Source organism: Cariama cristata, unplaced genomic scaffold (genome assembly GCF_000690535.1).
Source record: "Cariama cristata isolate BGI_N322 unplaced genomic scaffold, ASM69053v1 scaffold13532, whole genome shotgun sequence".
NCBI classification, from domain to species: domain Eukaryota; kingdom Metazoa; phylum Chordata; class Aves; order Cariamiformes; family Cariamidae; genus Cariama; species Cariama cristata.
This window is the reverse complement of record NW_009604477.1, coordinates 23721-45169: the sequence shown is the minus strand read 5'-3', so window position 1 is coordinate 45169 and position 21449 is coordinate 23721. Positions and strand designations below refer to the sequence as shown.

Here is a 21449-nt window from a genome sequence, read left to right as displayed (position 1 = left end):
CAGCTAGAGGGAGATGGGAAAGTAGAATTCCTGAAGATGAAGTGAAATGGTTGCTGCTACTGCTGTCCTCCAGCGAGCTGCCCACTGGCCCGGCCCTTCCCTCCCGGTGCTTGACGTCAGAAAAGGTGTCTTGACAGAGACGTTAATGTCGTTGGAGGGAAAGCCAGGGTTAAAAATAGACCTGAACTTTGAGCGTTATATAAATAGAAGTCATTACAGATAACACTCTCTGAATTAGTCATGCATGTTCGGAGCCAACCCAAGTGCGAGGTGAGGTTGCTGGCAAATTATTCAGGGTTTTTTGTGGCCAAAATTTAAATTAGAAGAACCTGGGAAGTGAAAATCAGACAGCATCCAATAAAGAAAGCGCCTTGGATTTGGTTCGCGTAATGAGGTCTGTTCCCGTTGCGTGAGCAGTCTGTAGGAGCACGTCTCATGGCAAGGCAGAAGCCACTGCAAGGCGAAGATTTTGCGTGTTCAGAAGGATACTTCTTTTGCATGTGGTTCTTAAAGTGACTGCACAATTTGATTTTCAGAAGAGAATCCTCAATTTTCTTCCAGACTTGTCACATTTTGAGTCCCTGCGTGGGAGTTCCCACACTCACAGGGAAAAAATAAGAAAAAAAAGGCGAATTCATTGTCGGGTTGTTTATCCGAAAGCGCTACCTATGACAGGCAGCTGGGATGGATGCTCTGAGTGCCAGAGGAAGATCGTTTCCTTTCATGTTTTGCTCTCGTGCTTTCTTTTGTGGCACAACATCGCGCTGGATCACATCATCGTAGCAAACACGGACGTGTGCGTCATCACATCACCGACGTGTGCCGTAGCGTCAGAAGGATGTCACGCAGGGCTCTCAACCCTCTCCCGTATCACCCAGTTGATGGACAAACCCTTTCTCCGTGTTACTCCTCGTGCGTGCTGGATGAAGAAAACCGATCAGGGTGGCTTAATGTTTTAATTTGTGCTGCCTGGCCTTCCCTGGTCGCTGCTGGCCCCTGCTCCTGCCTGCCGCGGCCCCGGCAGAGCTGCCCCCAGCAGGAAGGGCTCTGTCGCCCGGGGGAGTGCGTCGCATCCAAAGCAGGCAGCACCGGCCGTGCCGCCCCGATAGGTCGTTCCCCTTGTTTTTTCTCTGCAACCGAGCTGTGTAAACTCTGGTGGGAGCCACCCACGGAGCCCCCAGAAGGCATGAAGAGCTAAGTGGGTTTCGAACGGCAGATGATGGATTGTTTCGCAGTACAATGTACAAGTGATTTTAATACTTTCTGCTAATAACTCGCATGTTTCTATTCCCCCCAAGTCCTTCTGAATTTCATATTTGGAGAAGCTCTCTGTCCTCTTTGATTTAAAAACTCTGTTGCTGATCACCTGCAAGGCAGCATCTAATAAATACAAACCGTCGGTGACCGGCGAGAAGGCCGAGTGCATGCGGTGCAGCCTCACGGGCGGTGGGGCTGGGTGCTGCTGGCCGCATCCTGCAGAGACGGGAGCAAGTCCTGTGTCCACCTTTGGCTCCCATTCGCCTTGGTGGAGGTGACGGTGAGCACCTTGGGAGGTCAGGTCTGCTCTTCAGTGACTCCTTTTTTGAGCAAGAAGTTTATATGCCCCCAGAGAAGAGGAAAGGGGATTAAGGATTTAAAAAAAAATCTTCTTTTGTGAATTCTGCCTTTGCATCTCTAAAGTTTGAAAGATGTTAGTTATTTTTCTGAGGGAATCCCTGTGCTTGAAGCAATGGAAGAACCCACCTTGGCGCACGGAGAACTTCGTGACATTGAATTTGTGCCTGACGAATAACTTTTGTCACTCTTATTTGTTTTCTGAAATACTGACTCTGACACTTTTCAGGCATGGTACAAGAAAGCTGTCACCTGAGAGGCCGAATGTAATAATACTTGTAAGAGAGACAGAGGAAAGCTTTACGCCTCTCACTTGTTATTCCTCACCATCAACCAGCATTGCAGCATCATACAAAGTAGCAGTTTTAGTTAAGTATTAATTTGCCCTAATAGGATTGCTAATGCTAATGGGATTCTGAAGTCTGGCAAATCAAGTAACTTAAATTATATCTGCTAAAAAAAGTAGCATGTTTTGTTGGTGAAGAATTTCTTCTTGATTACGTTTGTTGAGATTTATGTTGGTTCTGGTCAAAAGTAAAACTACTAATTAAAGATTTCCACGGTTACTGCCATACCGGTGTAGTGCAGTGGAATATAAATGAGTTAAAATCGGTGTCTGTCGTACACCACTGGTAACTGCAATGGGAAGCAGGAGTGAAGATGGAGAAGGCTGAGGGCTCCTTAAATTAGCTCGGCTCTGAAGAAGCCTGGTCTGAACCACAGCAGTGGATGCACGAACAGTGTATGAGCCTGATTGCGTACATCCATTAACCTTGCATTTGTGAGGAACGTCACCGGTTGTGTAGTGAGGTTCAAATGAGTCCCAGCCTGTTGCTGAGAAAAGAATGTATTTGTATTTTCTAAACTTCTGCCATCAAGTCGTCTGCCTGGAGCTCTCCGGTGCTGTGCTACAGTGCTCTACACCAACATCTTTCCATGGAGTTGTTGAACAGATAGTTTGCAGGATGTATGATCTGCGTTCTCTACCCTTTAGCTAATAATATTAACAGTAACTAGATGTTTTGAACTAGTCCAATATGTATTAGGTGCCGTGTTCCTGTTAAGGTTTAATTTCTGTTCCACGTGTGGAGAGCGTAGCAGGGAGGGTTGGGGGAGATGCAGTTTTCTCTTGGGAAGATAAATGTGAAATAAAGTTTGCCAGTCAGATCAGCCTTCGAAGAAAGAAGACATATTGTCGGCTTGGTAAGATGTAGTTTCATGTCTCGAGGCTGTGTAACTATGCACTCGTGGTGACACTTTGATAGACTGACACAAAGAACATTTTGTACGCTGCGGAAGATACAGAAGTCTAAATAAGTTAATCCAAGTGATGTGCCTTTTAGCCTCCTTCTCTGCCAACCGTAAGTTGTATTGCAAAAAAAAAGCCTTGAAACTTAATACGAGTGTGCAAATATGGGTTCTTCGTGGCAAGTTCCAGTTTGACTACTGATTCAACAACTGTTGTTGATTTGGGTTTATACATACCACATCCTTCCCCTTTTATGGCATAAATAATCGTATGTATTTCAATAGAGTCAGATCTTGAAAAATACTTTCTTACGCTGTATGAGAATTTATTGATACAGCTTTTATAACAATTATCTTCTATCAAAGTCAGTGGCTGTTCGTTAACTCTGAAATGCATCTTTTCTCTTAAAGGTCAGCATAAAATCAAGTTCATCCCAGAAATGGTGGGACCTATCTTAGAAATGACGCTTATCCCCGAGACGGAACTTCGGAAAGCTACAATCCCAATCTTCTTTGATATGATGCAGTGTGAATTTCATTCTACTAGAAGCTTCCAGATGGTAAGCAGTAAGCTACAGATGTTTAAAGTTTCTAAGAAAGATTTAGTTACTCTTTGACAATGCATAACAATTTTTGTTATTCCTTATTTTTCTAAAGAATAATATAATTATGGATTTGCTTATTTTCTGTAAGTCATGAGTGGCTATAGAGTTTTCATCTGTCAGTTTTAAATTCTTATTGAAAGAAAAATTTGCATGAAGTAAATGAGACCTTCCGTTATGCTACAAAAGGAGAGCAAAGACAGGTGTCGTAAATTTTCACTGTGACTCAGAAAAGGAGTCTGCTTCTCAGTTAAATTGGACATAAAGGAAGCCTGATAATGTGGCAAAAGAAACTATAACCCATAAGAATTTATCATCTCTAGTATCTTATAATTTTGATACTTTACCATTTTATGGGTTTTGAAGAGGAAAAAAAGCTATCCAGTGTCAGTATTTCTTTATGCTATACAGGCACTGCAAAATCTAAAATACTGATGTAGCATTTTTATTCTATTTTATTTTAACATGCTGAGGGAAGTCCTTGTATAAGCGCACAAAATCTTATCCTGATAGCATCAACTTCTGAGAGACAAGTGGAGTGAAGGAAAGTTTCCTGACATTATTCATTTGACCTTCTTTCCCTTGAAACTTTGCCTTACGGATTGAGTATAAGACGAGTTAGGCCAGGTGGTGTTATGGTATAAGCCAGTGTAGCTCCTTTACACTGAAATTTCTGTCAGTTCAGGATATGACCTTGCGAATTTTGCAATGAAGTTTGACGTATGTTGTTTACTTTTTTCCCTTTATATTGGCAGTTTTCTTTCTTGGATGAAAAATCTTATCCTTTTCCATACTTTTTCGTGAACTATTATTCATCACCAGCTCTTAATAAATCTGTAGCCAGAGTAAACGAATATCTGCGTGGAGAGAATTAAGCAAGGGAAATGACATCAGCTTTATTACTTTGATTTGTTTTGTGCTGGATGGTGTGTGGAAAGGTTGTGAACTGTATTTTGGATCCATCCAATTACTGCATAATCATTTTTTCTTATGTTTGACTCCAGTGATACTGTAAAGATTGAAGTGCTCACTGGGATGCCATTTAAACTGTTTTCTGTCAGATGCTCTCTTTTGTTGCTTGTCATTTTTTATTTGTACAATTATATGGATCATGAAAAATCCGAGGGTAACTTTATAGCTAAATTTATGGCCCTATATTTTCTTGACAGAAGGAAACCAGCTTTGTGTGGAATAGTTGGGTGATTTTAATAAATGAATGTCTTAAATATTTCACACAAATTCTTTTTGCCTTTTGAGAAGAAAAATGCCTCATGCTTAAGTCAGAGATGTCTTGGATTGTAGGTACTCAACATAGATTTCTTGTGTCAGTAGAGCTTCTTTTTTTATGGACATAGCACTGATATAACCTTTTTTCAGTGCGTTTGGACATCTAACGGGGAATAATCAATCTGTCCATTTACAGTTTTGCAGATAATGTAGTTATATAGTTTGCTGAGTATCTAGACTGGTCTTTGGGGAATGAAGATCACAGCTTGTAAAAAGCAAAGAGTTACAGAAAAATCTAGGTTGGATGGGACCTCTGGAAGTAATCTGGTCCAAGCTGGGCCTTAGGTTGGGTTATCCAGGGCCATCTGAAGCTCAATATTGAGTATTTCTGGTGAGGGAGGTTTCAGCACTTCTCTGGGTGACCTCTTCCAATGTTGAAGACTTTTCTTCTTATATCCGGATGGAATTCCCTGAATCAACTGGTGCCTGGTGCTGCTTGTTTTGTCACCGTGCAGCCTTGTAAACAGAGTAACTCTGTCTCCTCTGTACCTTCTAGGTGTTGGAAGGCTTGAGTCTGCTTTTCTGTAGACTGAAAGAACCCAATTCCTTCAACCATTCTTCAGGCCAGGTTCTCCAACATTCTGCTCATCTTGGTGGCCCTCCATTAGGCCATCACCAATTTCTCAATGTCTCTCTTGAGCTGGGGGAACCAAAGCTGGAGGCAGTATTCCAGCCATGGCGCAACAAGTGGAATAATCCTGTTGATGCTCTAGCTGTACTCTTGTTGGTGCAATGAAGGACACATTTTGCCTCTGTTGAAGGGGTACACTGCTTCTTCATGTTCAGCTTACTATCCACCAGATCTTTTCCAGCAGAGCATCTTGTACTGCTGCTTGCAACTGTGCCATCCCAGATTCAGGACTTCTTAAGGACTTTCCCTTCCTTAAGTATTACACAATTTCTTCTTGGCTGTCTTTCAGACTGTCAGAGTCAGTAAACCACCACGCTTTGAGATCAGCCACTTTTTTCACCTATCTCATAGTCTGTCTGTCCAGTCCATGTCTTACCAACCTGTCGACAAGTGTGCTTTGGGAAACTGTATCAAACACATTGCTAAGATCAAGACAACCACAGCTCTTCATCCGCTAAGCGGGTAGTTTCATCACAGAAGGCAGTCGAGTTGGTCAGATGTGATTTACCCTTGGTAAATCCATACTGGCTTTTCCCAGTCACCTTCTCGCCCTTCATGTACCTGGAAATAGCTTCCATGAGGGTTTTCTCCATGGTTTCCTCAGGAACTGAAGTGCGTCTGCCTGGCCTGTAGCTTCCCAGTTCATCTTTTTTGTCTCTTTTGTGTTTAAGTGGTAGAAATAGATGTAAAATAATTTAAATATCACCAGTACCTAGGCAAGCTTCCATACTTAATGTGTCAGTGTAATGTACTGCATTATGTCATCTATATGCAACTACCAATTATTATTGTCCAGCACTGCTTTCAAGGAGAACTTCAAAATTGAATACTTGGCTGCCGTTAAACTAATCTGCCAGAAATCCAATTATCTAACCTTATTAGTCACATCAACAAGGGTTTAGATTGGCTCCACTTCTCCAGCAGATGTGTAAACCTCATGATTTGTGGGGGAGGAATTTAAATTTTTTGCAGAACTTCAATGCTGTGATAGCTTGCCTTATAAACAGACAGCTTTCCCCGTGGCAGTTTTAATCCCAGGATGAATTGGTTTGCCTAGTAAAACCAGTAACAGACAGAATGGGTTTTTTTGTTCTTCCAGTATGTATAGCCCTGAGAAAAAACAGAAGATAAATTCCTCTCGTTTTTACGGAACTAAATTAAAGGCTGACTGAATTAAAAGCTGGAGTTGCCCATTTTTGTCCTCTCCCTCTTAAGATGCTTTGAAGCCTATATAAGTCTTCAAAGTAGCCTGTACCTCAAAGCATGAATCCGATACTAAAGTCAGTGTGGGACCGAAGCTTCCCTATAGAAGAAAATGCCTCCTTCTCCACTCTGCTTTTTTCCCTTTGCCAGTTTTACTAGTGAACCCTTCAGATCAAAGGGAATATGTCAGATCCACCGGAGCGATGAAAGAGAATTGGTTTGGTTGTTCAAGGCCTGGTCAGGTGAATGTGATGGATCCCGTGGTGACAGCAGGAGAGAAGGTTCATCATGAAACAATCATTCAGCTGAAATGTGGAATTCAGAGCATAAAAAGCCGCAACCTCTTGATTTTGCTACCTGGTCCTCCCAGCTATCACTTGCTCTAGCTCCGTTTCATGTTTATTTGCATACCCCAAACTTATAACTTACCTTTTCTGGACCTGTGTCATTGCTGATGTAATGTTCTGCTTGTTTTGAGTTGAACGCCTTCAGGGAGAGGTGCCAGTGCAGGAACTGGTACAGAACAGAGCATGGAGGAAGCGGGAGGAGGCAGGGGGAGATACTGGGTAGGTTCTCCCTATCTCATGGCACTGCATCATAATATGATTTCTTTTACCTGATCTGGTAAAAATTAGTTCATAGAAGTAGCTTACTCTAAGAGCCAAAAAAAACTATTAACAAAATAAGGTAAGGGATTGAATCAGGAGCACTACCCCAGCCTGTCTTCTCCAACATAATTACATTTCTCATTGAGTAGGAAGGAAAGAAGGACCCGTATCCTTCAAAGTAAAATCTGAGAGGTGTACCCCCCACTTTGCAGTAGTGAGCAAGAAGAAATTAGAAGTCCCATAAGTCTAGTTTTCAGATGGAACTGCATTACTAAGGAGAGTGATTAGTGTCTGGTGGTGTTACCATCACTGATACAGGCATACAAGCTCCAGCATGTGTTCTTATGCCGTTGGAGTAAGGAGTTGTGTAAAAGCAATGATTTGAGGAAGGAGCCCCAAAAACACAACAACACATCTGTCCCGCTTTCTGCAAATTGTAATGACGCTTATCTTAATGGAACCATAGCCGAAAAGAAAGAAAAATTATATAGAAATGCATAAGCAATGAATGCATAAGCAATGAATGCATAATGCAGAATGATATAGAAATTCATAATAAATGAATGCATAGCACAAAATCATATAGAAACACATAATGAATGATAATACATATGATTACTAGAATAAAACCATGGGTGCAGCTAAAGTACCCCTAGCTAGCATTCTGTTGTAAGGAGAATTAAATGAGGAAAGACCAGAAGAAATAAAGAAGAAACTTTTTAATTAATTTCTGACATTTAACAATAAATCTCAGTATCATCAAGATGGTCATACAAGCATTTTTATTTGCAGTGTAATTTCTTGTCAGTTATCAATGAATTTCAAATTGATATAATTCTCCTTAATGAGGAGTACCTAGTGTATCTGAATCTCTCTTGACTTTTAGAACCTATAATTCCATATTAAGTCTTTTTACCACTTCTGAGCCCTATGTTAACCTCCCTTTCCCTGTACTGTAAATTTGCAAACAGAACACAAGTTAATGACTTGTCCAAGTTTCTGTGATGATTCTCCTCTGTAATCCCACTGAACGTGCAAATTCAAGTAAGTCATGCCCCACAACAGATGAATTTCAAGAAGTAACATTTTTAGTTATCTACGGTTGAAGTGTAAATGTGTAAGTTTTTCTTGTTTTCTGGCCTTTTGGAGAATATCGATATTCCTTCCTCACCCCACCTGAAAAGCAAGGGAGAGAGGTAATGCAGTAAGTCTAGAGATCTCCAAAATCACCTAATCTTAAATGGCTGCCAGATCTATTTGCCGACCAGAATGCCGTGAAAAAGTAAGAAAGAGAACAGAAGAAACTATTGGGAATTACCACCAACTTTCATAGCAGCCTTTGAACAAAGTTTTACAGTACTTGTGTGCTATGTCTGCATTGGGACTAATTTCTAGTGGTGTTATCTTTCACTTGAATTTTATATGGCAAATTCATTATTATCCCATATCAAAACAAATTTATAGCAGCTTGGAGGATTGAAAGTCCTCCTCATCTACAGCTAGATTAGATTGTCAGTCAGTGCTACAAACATAGCCTGACCACACTTTAGGTAAACCTAAAACCAAAAGCGATTAGTTGAGCTGACACTTGAAGACGCTGGATAGCTTGCATTGATTTAGTTTCTCCGGATGGGAGATTGTAACAGACAGATAAAGTAGTGGATATACTCTTTGTTCAAGTTCAAACACACATCCTAAAGAGAAGCTGAGATCTTGATCAACTGCAAGGAAAAGTTGATAATAATTTCCTGTAATCTTCCTAACATCACCCCTCAAGCTTTCACTGTCAGCAGAAGGATATGAATCTACCTCACTGATGCCAGATATACCTCCTAAGCCTCCAGAAAGAGCCTCAGCGAGTGTCGCTGGCTGTGACGGAAACATTGAAAATGTGACGCTTCTTCACTTGAGAGTAAATTCCATCACTATAATTGCAGGCCTACTTTGTGCTATTGTATGCATTTAAAAATAAAAAAAAAAAGAAAAGGAAAAATTGAGACTTTCTCAACAGATGCCAGATGCAGTATCCCAGAGCCATTAGCTTGTGAGACTCCAGGGCCACGTTCTTACTCCCATCATGGAAGTCAATAGCTCCGTAAACCTCAACTTGTGCTGATGAAACATTCTTCCGTGGAAAGACAGCAGAAGGAATTTCAACTATGTTAAATAACATTTAGTCATCTGGCTTGGATGATCTGCGTCATATCGATTCCTTGTGAAGTATCAAGAATGATTGAAGATCAAAGATATTGTTAATAGTCCTTAAAGCCCCAGAAATGCCATAAGTCTAACTCTGTTCAACCCAAGAGGGCTGTTAGGGAGATGGCCCTACAAAGCCTAGATTTACAGAAATTTAAGTAAAATTGGTATCAGGAAGATACTCAAGATCCTGTATGACAAGTGTGATTGCCCTTCTTCATCTGAGTAATCTCTTGCTAAAAAATACATCACCTAAAGGGCTCATGCTGGCAGCAAGTGTCATTTTTCACATGGGTATGGAAAGTCAATTTCTTTCTGGTCTCATTAGAGAACATGAATTTTGTGACTTCTCTGTTTCATCATTGTGTTGCTTCAGTGTTTTACTTGACACGTCCTTGTACTATGGGAACATGTTTCAGCTTGTGTTTGCTTCTTAGAGGGGGTGGATTGCATTATTCTTCCTTTTCGCATTTTGCTGTCATTTTTTGAATAATGGATTCATTGTATTAAAAACCTTATTTCACTTCACTTTTCATTCATTTCTTCACAAGGAAAGTAGTGAGGGCGTGGAACAGGTTACCCAAAGAGGCTGTGTAATCATCCATCCGTGGAGATGTTCAGTACTTGGCTAAGCAAGTCACAGATGGCCTGATCTCGTGTTGGCAATAATCCTGCATCACCTGGGAGGCTGGACAAAATGACCTTTGAGGTCTCTTCCAGTTAGTGTTTCTATGATTCTGTGGGTCATTTGGGGAACAGAAGAGCACCTTTGAAACGTTTTAATCTGAGGTTTGAGGTTTCATCTTTAAAACAGTCACGCATAATAATAAAAATTGTTTTAAGATGGAATATCTGTTGTTTGGATACTTGGTTGATTTTATTGCTGCTTGCATGATACAATCTGTCGTTCAGGTTTCCTGACAGCTCACAGTTCGATTGACTTGTGCGTGTTGTTAGACTGTACCCTGAATTTGCTCTGAGCGGTAGGTGAGCAGGACTTTTACTGCCGTTACTTGTCATGATAGCTTGTAGTCACTGAGCTCAGAGCAGAGATTTTTTTTCTCTGTTTGTAACACAGTTCTGGTGGGCTGCCAGGTAGTGTATAAAAATAAATTTCCCAACTCAAATGCAGAGGACAAAAAGTCTGGGGTTGCACACGAAGGTAGGAAATGATGTGAACGTTACTGCAGTTAATGCTGAGAAGAACACGGAGACTTGGAAAGGGAGACAAAACCAGTGTCCCGGATCTGACTGTGGATTGTTATGTTACTGTTGTTGAGCGTGTTAAGATATTCAGAGATTGAGTTGTCCTAACGAAGAGCAGTATTTTGGCATTGTCACAATTTATCAAGCAAATCCTTCATACCAATGCATATTTCTCCCTAAAAAGGATTTTTCGTAGCAAAGCAGGAAATTCTCTACAGTCCATGGCCACATTTCATACGCAGGTTCAACTTGGCCAGCATGCGTATGTTCACAGCTGCTGTGGGCTTCAGCAGAAACGAACCTTCCGGGAGAGCGGGCAGGTGCCTCCAGCTGTGGGATGGCTGGGGTGCTTCTCCTCACCCTTACTTGCTGCAGGTTTTTCTCTTGTTCTGCCCAGATTTACCTTGCCCCACACATGCAGCAGTTATTTCAGGAGAGAGGGATTGTGGCAGAAGTAAGGGCATGCCTGTTTGGTACGTGGTAGAGGAGTTATGATAACTACTGTTGGCCGAGGTGGGACTATGTGGGCAGAGCTTAAAATGCAGCGTACGTTGGCAGAAAGAGATCAGTGGTGGATGTAGCTGCTACGCCTCCTCAAAGTGATATAAATTAAGGTGGTGAAAAGCGTTCTGTTATCGTCAGAGTTTCATCATGACCTAAGTCTGTTGGCAAGGGTGATCTCACACTCCTCGCTGAAATAAATATGCCAGCAGAATTTCACAGTGTGGACTAAAAAAAAAAAAAAAAATCCAGTTTCTCTTCCTAACTAAACCAATCTGAGCCTTGCTGCTGGCCGGAGATAACAACTTGTCTTCCCCAGCTCCCCAATGGGACTGACCGTGTAGAAAATCCCTGTCCCCCGTTGTCCCTCCTGGCCCTGGGTTGCCGCGCCGAGCGGCGGTGCGGTGACCGGGGCAGCAGCCCCGGTGGGGTGCCGACAGACGGCACCTACTTGTGGGTCAGCCTGCCTGGCACAACAGAGGTGGGACCACGGCCGAGCTCTCCCCCTCTGCACCGGTGTCTGGGGTGCTGTGGGGTGGTGGTCCCATTGCCCGGGTGCCCGTTACCAGCCCTTGGCAGAGGCTGCTGGGCTGGCAGAGCTCTCTGCAGGGACTTTTTTCTTCCTGGAACATAGATTTTGATTTTTGCCTTTCAACATAGATATCAGCTACATCTTTAGCACATGACCTCTACTGCAACGCTTTTTGAGGTTGTCCTTGTTGCCTCCTTGCAGTTGTTCCCGGTGAAAGAAAAATCTAATTTTGCTGACAAGCTTTCAGCAAAAGGCTGCCTTCTCCAGGTACAGAGAGCCCCTCTGCTGATCGGGCAGTGTTTGGTGGCGGTAACAGAGGAGCTGATACTGTTGTCCCTAATAATTTATAAAGAATAAGAAATGCTGTTATGTTATGGTACAGCTTAGAGGTGGGCAGGTGGGAAGGAAAGCTCGTGGCTCGAACAGAGGTGCAAGAGTGGGTCCGCAGGCTGCTGCTGGGCCCGGCAGTTGTGGAAGTGTGTCCTCGGTCTGGAAGTGTATCAAGCTGCAGACAGTCCGTTCTTTTGTCATTTGTACGTTATATGCCGTTAATATTAACTGCAGATGCCAAATACGTCTCTTGACATTTACAAAATGTTAGTACGCTTTGTTCTTGTGCAGGTGGCCCTTTGCTTCTCCTCAGAATAGTTCAAGACTGCTTTACGCAAGCGACAGTGAAAAAACTTGAAGGCAATTGTTCTGTCAATAAACTCCCCCTCTGACTAAGGGCTCCCCCTCCCCTGCCACGGGCTCCCTTCTCACCCGGGCTCTTCTGCTGAGGCCTCTTGACAATAGGTTGTGTCGCTAATGGTGTGGATGTCTGTGCTTATTTAAGGAAGACTTGGGAATTAGATGACTATAGACGGATTCGTTACGTGGCAGCAGGTCTACAGTGAGCCTTCCTCCGTTAACAGTTTGCATTCGTTCCTAACCTGGGCCCTAGGGAATATAGCAGTAACGGGTAAAACCCTCTGTAATCATTAAAAATCCAGTGAATTATCCAGTTTGCATTAAAAATATATTCTAGTGCCCACTTAACTTTACATTCTTTTGTTATTGCCCAAATAATAATATTACTCTTAAGTTGTTTGAAACAACTTCCCCTCTGCAGTGACTTACTAACGGTTTTACCAAGTTGTGTCCCACTGTGAGTCAGTATCTGTAGGCTAAAAAGGGATGTTAGTGATGCTAGGGTGTGCATCTGGCTGACTTATCCAGCCTTAGGGGTTTTTTATATATATATATCTGTCTTTCTATGTGCGTATATGTATATATATCTCTCCTCCCTATAGACCTTTCAACAATTTTCAACTTTACTTTTGTTACTATTACCATCATTGCAGGGGACATTCTGTGCCTGGCTTTGTGTCTTCTTTTTCCCCGCCTTCATTCTTGTCATTAATCTCCTTGTTTAGTTTTTCATAACGCAAATATTTACACTTCATTTAACAACATGACCGATGATTTCTTCAACAAAAAAAGTCCTTGTAGGGCAGGAGATCATCGTGGATAGTCTAATACCAGAGACTGCAAACTCTAAAAGTCAATCAAGCTTTAAAATAGTGGCTAAACATCTCACCGAGATACCCAACCAATCTGTGAACCATTGAGGCTACAGTAATAAAGTGAAATATTTGCCATCTGATTATTTATGCTTGCTTTGTTTAATTATAGTTTGAAAATGAGATCATCACGAAACTGGATCATGAAGTGGAAGGAGGCAGAGGAGATGAACAGTACAAAGTGTTATTTGACAAAATGTAAGTGTTGATCAGCGGCGAGATTTATGTCACAGTAAAGTCAGGAGAGAGAGCAATTAGACTACAATGAACTTTGTAGCCCAGAAATAATTAAAATTTGTTAATGATGCACAATATTTAAAATTGCACCTGAGTCAAGGTTTTTTCTGCATGTGATTAACAAGGCGATGTAATTGGTTTTTCAGTCTCTTGGAGCACTGCCGAAAACACAAATACCTTGCGAAGAGTGGAGAAACTTTCGTGAAACTTGTTGTCCGCTTAATGGAGAGGTTGTTGGACTACAGGACCATAATGCATGACGAGAACAAGGAGAACCGCATGAGCTGTACTGTCAATGTGCTGGTAAGCAAAAAGAAGTCACCAGCCTGAAATGGCTACTGCATTCTTAATTTCACACCTTTAACAAAAGGTTTATGTAAAACAGAGTATGCGTTGGGATTCTTATGAAAGTTTGAAATACGTTCAGGTTTTTTTTAATGAAGGTGAATCTATGAAAACATGGGTTATTCTTCTTTAATTGATTCTAAGGAAAGATTTAAGAATAAATGATTCAGGGCCTGATCTTTGAGGGCTGTTCATTGACATGTACAATTGCTGTATGAACACCTTTATGCAGAAAAACACTTTGACATACAGAACGTTGGAGTAATATGCAGTTCACTACCGAAATTTTCATACCTTTGCAATCCCATTTGTATTCTACTTACTGCTCAGCTTCTGTATTCAAAATTTTGAAGAAATTTGAGTGTTACTGTTTCATTTGCAGCAGAAAAAAGCTCAGGTTATTTTCCTTACTGACGTGAAATTTCCTCCTCTTAGTTCCAAGAATTCTGGAGTACCTACTCTGTATTACAAAAGTTTGTCCATTTAGGCTAGAGTTGGAAGCAGTAGAAGTTGTCCCCATAGCACACACATCATGCTCTTCAGTGGAAGCATTAAGAGTACGAGATTTTACTAGCACAAAATCAGCGCATATGGAAAAACGTCAAAATAAGCTTGAGAGACCCGCAAACCTAGTACTAGCTAGATTTCATTTTTCCAATAGGACTCAATATTAAACTGTTAGCCTCTGAGGATTCAGAGCTTTCATCCCAATATCATTATCAAAGCTTTTGTTTCGCTTAAATATGTGGGGCACAGAATGTTTATTGTTTATGTGATGCGGCTGATAGATTTTATTCAGGCTGGTTTGGAAAAATCTGAGTAAATAGTTTGTAGCTTTAGCACTTGGAAGTAATGCAGATGTCCTCAGTTTGTGCAGTGCAGGCTTTATGCCACACTATCGCATAAGCTATACATGAAACGGTGCCCATTAGAACCGGAGAGAAGATAGAGACATCAAATCAGAAATGAGAATTTTATTTTTAGTTTGTTTTTCCTCTCTATGCACATCAAAAGACATCAGAATGATTAGGAAATGGGAAAAGAGGAGGAATTTGGAGAGTTGTCACCAACTGTTGATGTCGCAAGTGCCGTCAGGTTGCCCGCAGAGAAGTCGTAGCGTCCTCTTGAGCAGAATTTGAGTTAGAAAAGCCTGCCAGTTTGCACCAAGCAAGAGAGGAAACAAAAAATCACATACACTATACACTCTAGAACATGATAACAATTTATAAAACTGGGAAGATTTCCTTAGGAAGGTGAATTTATTTCTCCTTCGTCAGAATACTCTGAGTCTCCTCCTAGTAATTCTCACCATACCAACTGCAGGGGGACCGATGGCAGCTTTGGGGCTTGGTATTGTTTTCTCTAAGTGTCTCAAACAGCATCTCCTGATGCTGATTTTTGTCATCTGAATTTTTCAAGTATTTGCAGATGATAAAGTTTGTGGGTGATTTACTGCTGTCAAGTTAAATCACTGTGAGATATCCACACACAACCCTGCCGCTGAAGTCTGTAGGAAATGCAGGAAAGCATCGCAAGGCAGAACTTTCCTCATTTTCAGTAGGCGTGATTTAAAACTATAGCTTGATTTCAAAGTCCCATTTGCCCTCCAGGGCCAACTCAGTCTTTTCATCATTCTCCAGGCACCTGAAGTGATTTATGCCTTGCAAAAATCCAACCCAGGGCTGATACTCAGCACAATTCCCACCTGAGGTCTTGAAGAGTTCTTAATTGGGACTTTAACAATACAGAGGCTTTCACAGGATTAAGTTTGTCTGTATTGACTATAGTTTAAGTCAGAGGTTTTGATATGTGTTTAAGCCAGTGCTGATGTTAAAGAAAAAAAAATAAAAGCCCCATCTGTTCCCTCAGCTGCTTGTTCCGACCCCTGACAATCCTGGTGAAAGCAAGCGTGCCGCCAGCGTAGCAGAGCGGATCCGAGGAGGGATCTTGCTGAAAGCTCACGTTCTTCCCCTCCAGTAATTTTTCATCCCCACCAGTTCCTCGACCCGTTCTCTGCAGAGCCACACGCGTGGGAAGCTGCACTCAAAGATGGGGCAGGAGCAGGGACTGCTTTTTGGGGGAGAGGGAACTGGAGTAAATGTAATGTGGGTCAGGGTCAACCTGCTGTCCAAGCTTCTTCCCATTTTGCTTCTTGAGCTGCATCAGAAGGGCAGAGCAGCTGGCAGCAATATTAGGATAAAATGGTTGTACATTATTGATCCACCGAAGTCAGAATCCTCTTCTACTTTAAAAAAGCAAACAAAACACAAGTAAGAAAAGCAACAGAAATTTTTCATGTGGTTCAGTTTGTCTTTTGAATTGAACTGAAAACCAGTGAGCAGTTACGTCGTCTGAAATGGTATGTACACTGAATAATCCGTCATTTCTAACTGCAGTACATAGATTCTATCTTCTACTTCAGTTCTCTTTGAAGAGAACAGTTTTGTATTGGGCTTATGCATCTATTAGTACTGGGCTTCACAAAATCCCAGACTGGTGGGGGTCGGCAGGGCCCTCTGGAGATCACCCCGTCCAACCCCCTGCCACAGCAGGGTCACCTACAGCCATTGCACAGGATCACGTCCAGGCGGGTTTGAATCTCCCCAGAGAAGGAGACCCCACAGCCTCTCTGGGCAGCCTGTGCCAGGGCTCGGCCACCCTCACGGTACAGAAGTTCTTCCTCACGTTCAGGTGGAACTGCCTGAGCTTCAGTTTGTGCCCGGTGCCCCTTAACCTGTCGCTGGGCACCACTGAAAAGAGTCTGGCCCCATCCCCTTGACACCCACCCTTAAGGTATTTATAAGCCTTGATGAGATCCCCTCTCAGTCTTCTCTTCTCCAGGCTGAACAGACCCAGTTCCCTCAGCCTTTCCTCACCAGGGAGATGCTCCAGTCCCCTCATCACCTTCGTTGCCCACCACTGGACTCTCTCCAGTAGTTGCTAGTCTGTCTTGAACTGGGGAGCCCAGAACTGGACACAGTAGAGTCTTTTGCATCTGCTGGTGGCTACTCAGACTGGTTTAATTTAACAGTGAAATATATTTTATTTCAGTGAAGGAGAAATTTCTTTGTGTTTTGTTTTCTTAGATATATTTTAACTTTTGAAGGCGAACTTTAAATTAGATTCAGAAATGCCTTTAATATCTCACCCAATTTATCATATCTTGCGTTTACAATATTTGTAGTGTTAACTAGTTTATCTCAAGACCGGAGGCATTCAGATATTTCTGAAGAGAGCGGTGATAACGTGTGGCATATGAAACCGGATAAATAACACTAATCAAACTTTTTATTTCCAAAGAAACTATTAGAAGTCAAGAGCAGATGATGTATTACTCAGCTAAGGTTTGGAGGTTTAAATCTATAGAACAACTGTTACTTAAAAATTCTGGTTTTGTGTATTACAAAATTTCAACTGAAAATGGTTGATGATGTGTGACTTGCAAATGCCAGAGGCAAATTTCTAGCAGTACTGTTCTGGCAAATTCTTAGCCTGTGCAATGAGACATAAGCCCTAATACACTACATCATGAAACATCACAGCATTAGACTTTATTAGTTAAATAACCTGTGTTCTATCACTAGAGGCAAATTTCATTTTGTGGCTTTGAGGTTGATGTTACGCAATTATGAATTTTTAATTCAGAGCATGTTCTGTATACATTCCAGACTGTGAAATCAAAGACTTTGTAACAAAATTATGTTGTTTTTCAGAATTTCTACAAGGAGATTGAGAGAGAAGAAATGTACATAAGGTTTGTAAACATGACCAGTGACAAACTCTGCTTCACTTACTATAGGGTAATTGGAGAAAATTAAGTTCATATTAAGCAGTCACTTGGGGGCTGGAGGAAAAGAAGCAATGAGAAAACATACCTTGACTGAACCTTAAGTACATTCAAAAGCTTATCTTCACTGAGAACAGTGAGCATTAGAAATGAGAGTCGTGAGATTTTTTTTGTCCCCCTTCTCCAAATCCTTCAGTTATATTATGACAAACACCAAAATACTCGGGAGTGTTGTCACGTGAAGCAAAGAAATAAATCGACAGAAAGCTGAGCAAAGAAATAATTTTGCCTCCTGGTGAGGTTACAAAATATCTGACTTGGGGTAAAAAGGACTGTTAAATAATATCATGACTGATACTTATTTGAAATTTAAAGCTTTTAGGAACCTTTCAAAACCTATTTTCACACAAAGTAAAAATGGTAATAGGTTGTGGTTTTTGTAAACCTCAGGGTTCCTAGTCCTCTATTTGTACTTTGGCTTAAAATTGGCTAGACTGTTGTGCTAAAATGATGAGGCTTATGTTTTTAATGCTGTTTTAGGTATCTAAATAGTATTCATGAATTCATTCTCAGATGCTTGTTACCTTTCTGGAAGAATTGTCACTTGTGAATGTTCTTCCTGTTGTTTAAATGGTTTTAATTAGTACTTTATTAGTTTGCCAAAAGAAAATAAAATCTAGAAAAAGGCAGGATTGGTAACTATGGACAAACATGTAAAGTTAGGAGTCGTAGGTCTGTTCTATTCAGCATCTCTATAAAGACAAGTTGTCTCTCACTGTCAAACCCCCACCCAAATTATCTCCTATTTCTGTTAAAAAGCGTATAATGTGCCATAATGAATATCAAAGTTCTGTATTTTCACTGACTTTTTCAAAATACAATTTTAATAGTTTTGGGGGGATTTTTTAAATTGTCGCTAAAAAAAAACAGCAAACAAATAAAGAGCATCCCCTTCCAGAGGCGAGATGATATTGAAGTTAAGGAAGAAGACTTACACCTATCTCCGTAGCTGAACAATTAGAGCAGTATCTCTTGCACAAAATCTGTTGGATTCATTACTCATCACAAGTCATTTATATGCATTGGAAAAAGAGCACAACGGAAATGCAAATGGTCCTAAAGGTTGTCTGCGCACAGAAATATGAGCTTTAAATAATCCCATGTGTATTTATTTGTTTGAAGACTGAATTGAACCATTGTAGTCTTCAAAGTAAATTATTTAGTAACATTTAAGAACCAACCTTTTTTTAAGAAACACTGGTTTTATTACTTACAGGTATTTGTACAAGCTGTGTGACCTGCACAAAGAGTGTGATAACTATACGGAAGCTGCCTACACGTTGCTTCTGCATGCAAAGCTTCTTAAGGTAAACACCAAAATCCATTGCAAGTTTGGAAAATCATGTCAGCAGTAACCCATAGTAGTATTGTTTGTCACTCTTAGAACATCTGCACTTTAAACTGATCAACAACTGTGTTCTGCTTCTTACGTCAGTTTTATGTTTTGCACATGTAATTAATAGATGCAGGAAAGCAACCCTGTGCCGTTAGTGTACGTCAGAGCATGCTTGACTCATCTTGATCTGAAATGAATGGAAGCGTGATCAAGTCAAGACTGCATGTTACAAATTGCAAAGCTGTGATTTAAATTTCTTTTAAATATCAATATTATGTAATGTGTGGAAGCAGCTAAACACATATTTTAGTAAATCAGCTCTCCACAGAATTTTTTTGCAAAGTACTACAGACTGTTCTTGTGTGTTCTTGGGTATCTATAGATTCAGTTTTGATTTCAAAAAATTAGAGAGGGATTCAAATGGTCTTCTTTCCAAGTTCATGCCTTTAAAAGGGATGAATAATTTTAATGCAATGTCACAGTTTATATCACATTTAAAGAGATGTAACAATATTGGTATTCCTCAAGGAATGTTTTGATGTAACCTGCAATATATATACATTTCATAAGCATTAATCTTACCAGAAACTTTCTGGATAGGTGGTGGTGTCTCTCACATGTGGCTTGTTTACATGATTGTGTCACGAATGTGGAAGCATGTACCAACCATGTTCCCGGTGTTATCATATAGAAGGATGCACTTAACAGCAGACACTTGTGTCATGAAATCACATGTTTAATACAGCCTAGTCATCACTAAATTACTAGCAAGGAGTTTTGTGTTTCGATTTTTAAAAGCAGTCAATAGGAAAAGTAAAAAAATAAATTTGATAAGAATTAGTGTTTTCTAAAGCATTTGCTTTAGTCCCATTCTTCTGCCTCACATCTCACCACCCACAGTGAAATCCTTCTCTCTCCAGGAAGACCTGGATCTCTTTCTGCTGCCCTTGAGCACGGTAGCGCCCGTGGTCGTATGAGGCAGAAAGTCAGGGACAGAATAACCAAGAACTGCATTTTCCCCTTAATCTATTTCTCATGCCAATGGCAAGGGTATTGCAACCTTCTGTATTATTGCAACCCTCTGTATTATTGCAAGCCTTCCGTATTACAGAAGCTATGCTAATGGTACCCCATTTCATAAAGGAAATTTATCTAATTCTAATCAGCGAATTGTTCTTAGCAGTCTTTGATTTAATCTAAGCAATCTCAAATGAAATGCAAGTGTAAAATATCTATTTTGAAAAGTTGAAGAGTGGAAGGTGTTAAATTAAATACTTCTAATGGATGCACTGAGAATTATTCATACCTCAAAACCGAGTAAACTGTATCCAAGCTATAAGACGACTAAATATGATGCAGAGCGTACATGTGCAATTTAAGTTAAGACACTTTGAAATGTATTTACTGTATTTCAAAATAAATAGAAGGTTATTACACAAGAAAACATCAGTAAGATTCATCTGGAGTGCAAATGCAATAGCTTTTTTCATTGTTAAAAGCAGGGGCAATTGTTGGACACAGCCTGCTGGGTCATAGAAACACAGAATGGTTTGGTTGGAAGGGACTTTAAAGCTCATCCAGTTCCAACCCCCCTGCCCTGGGCAGGGACACCTCCCACCAGACCAGGTTACTCACTGCCCCATCCAACCTGGCCTTGAACACTCCCAGGGATGGGGCAGCCACAGCTTCTCTGGGCAACCTCTGCCACTGCCTCACCACCCTCACCACGAAGAGTACAGTCACTTCTTCGGTAATGAAATTTTCTCTGTTGAGACATGTGTCAGAGAGGTGGAGATGTGAGGAGATGGCTCTGACACCTTCAGTCACACAGAGCGGTGCAGTCGGTTGCCTGTGGGTAGAAGTTTGAGTGAGTAACTCGCTGAGTCTGTAGCTATAAAGATCTCTTGTTCCCACAAGGGACGTAATACAGGACTGCCAAATTGTGTAATACTTGCTCATCACACTTCACATGAATGAACCTTTTAGGCAAGAGAAAGCATTCATTCCCTTCCACACATGCTCCATTTTCTGGAAAAATGATGGAATGAACCGTGCCATAAAATGTCATTCCAACTTCTACCTGTTACGGCTTGAACTTGTTAGTCCATATGCGTTGTGTGACCTTAAATTAGAGTTTAGCCAATTTTGTCTTTTCTTACAGAATGTCTTCAGAGACCAGATGAGTATCTTAATATACTCCTTTAATTTATTGGAAAGAAATACCCAGTTTTCTTTTTTTATAATGGAAATCGATAGAAAATGCCAAGTATAAGGGTAGTATTTGATGCAGGTTTTCCTCACTAAGTGGGTGTTTGTTTATAAATATAATTGCGTTATATTTTGGAATTATTTCATTATAAAAGTGTATCGATCTATCTAATACAGTATCCTGTTACTACCAGCAGTGGATGGGGGAGCTCAGTATTGCTTGAGAAGCAGCAATGTTGCGGTGTGTGTAACTTTAAGCAACTGAGTTTTGCTGTCAAACCTC

At 40.9% G+C, this 21449-nt stretch overlaps 1 protein-coding gene across 1 annotated transcript in view; it reads left to right on the top strand.

Annotated features, from left to right (window-relative positions):
• Nucleotides 1-21449, top strand: part of LOC104156898 (dedicator of cytokinesis protein 1-like) — a gene marked incomplete at its 3' end in the record, with an annotated part of 55552 nt that overhangs the window by 10766 nt on the left and 23337 nt on the right. Inside the window, exons 5-9 of the mRNA XM_009695642.1 lie at nt 3274-3422; nt 13306-13391; nt 13577-13733; nt 17489-17529; nt 18839-18929. Coding sequence (XP_009693944.1) covers nt 3274-3422; nt 13306-13391; nt 13577-13733; nt 17489-17529; nt 18839-18929 — 524 coding nt within the window. The remainder of the gene's footprint in view (nt 1-3273; nt 3423-13305; nt 13392-13576; nt 13734-17488; nt 17530-18838; nt 18930-21449) is intronic.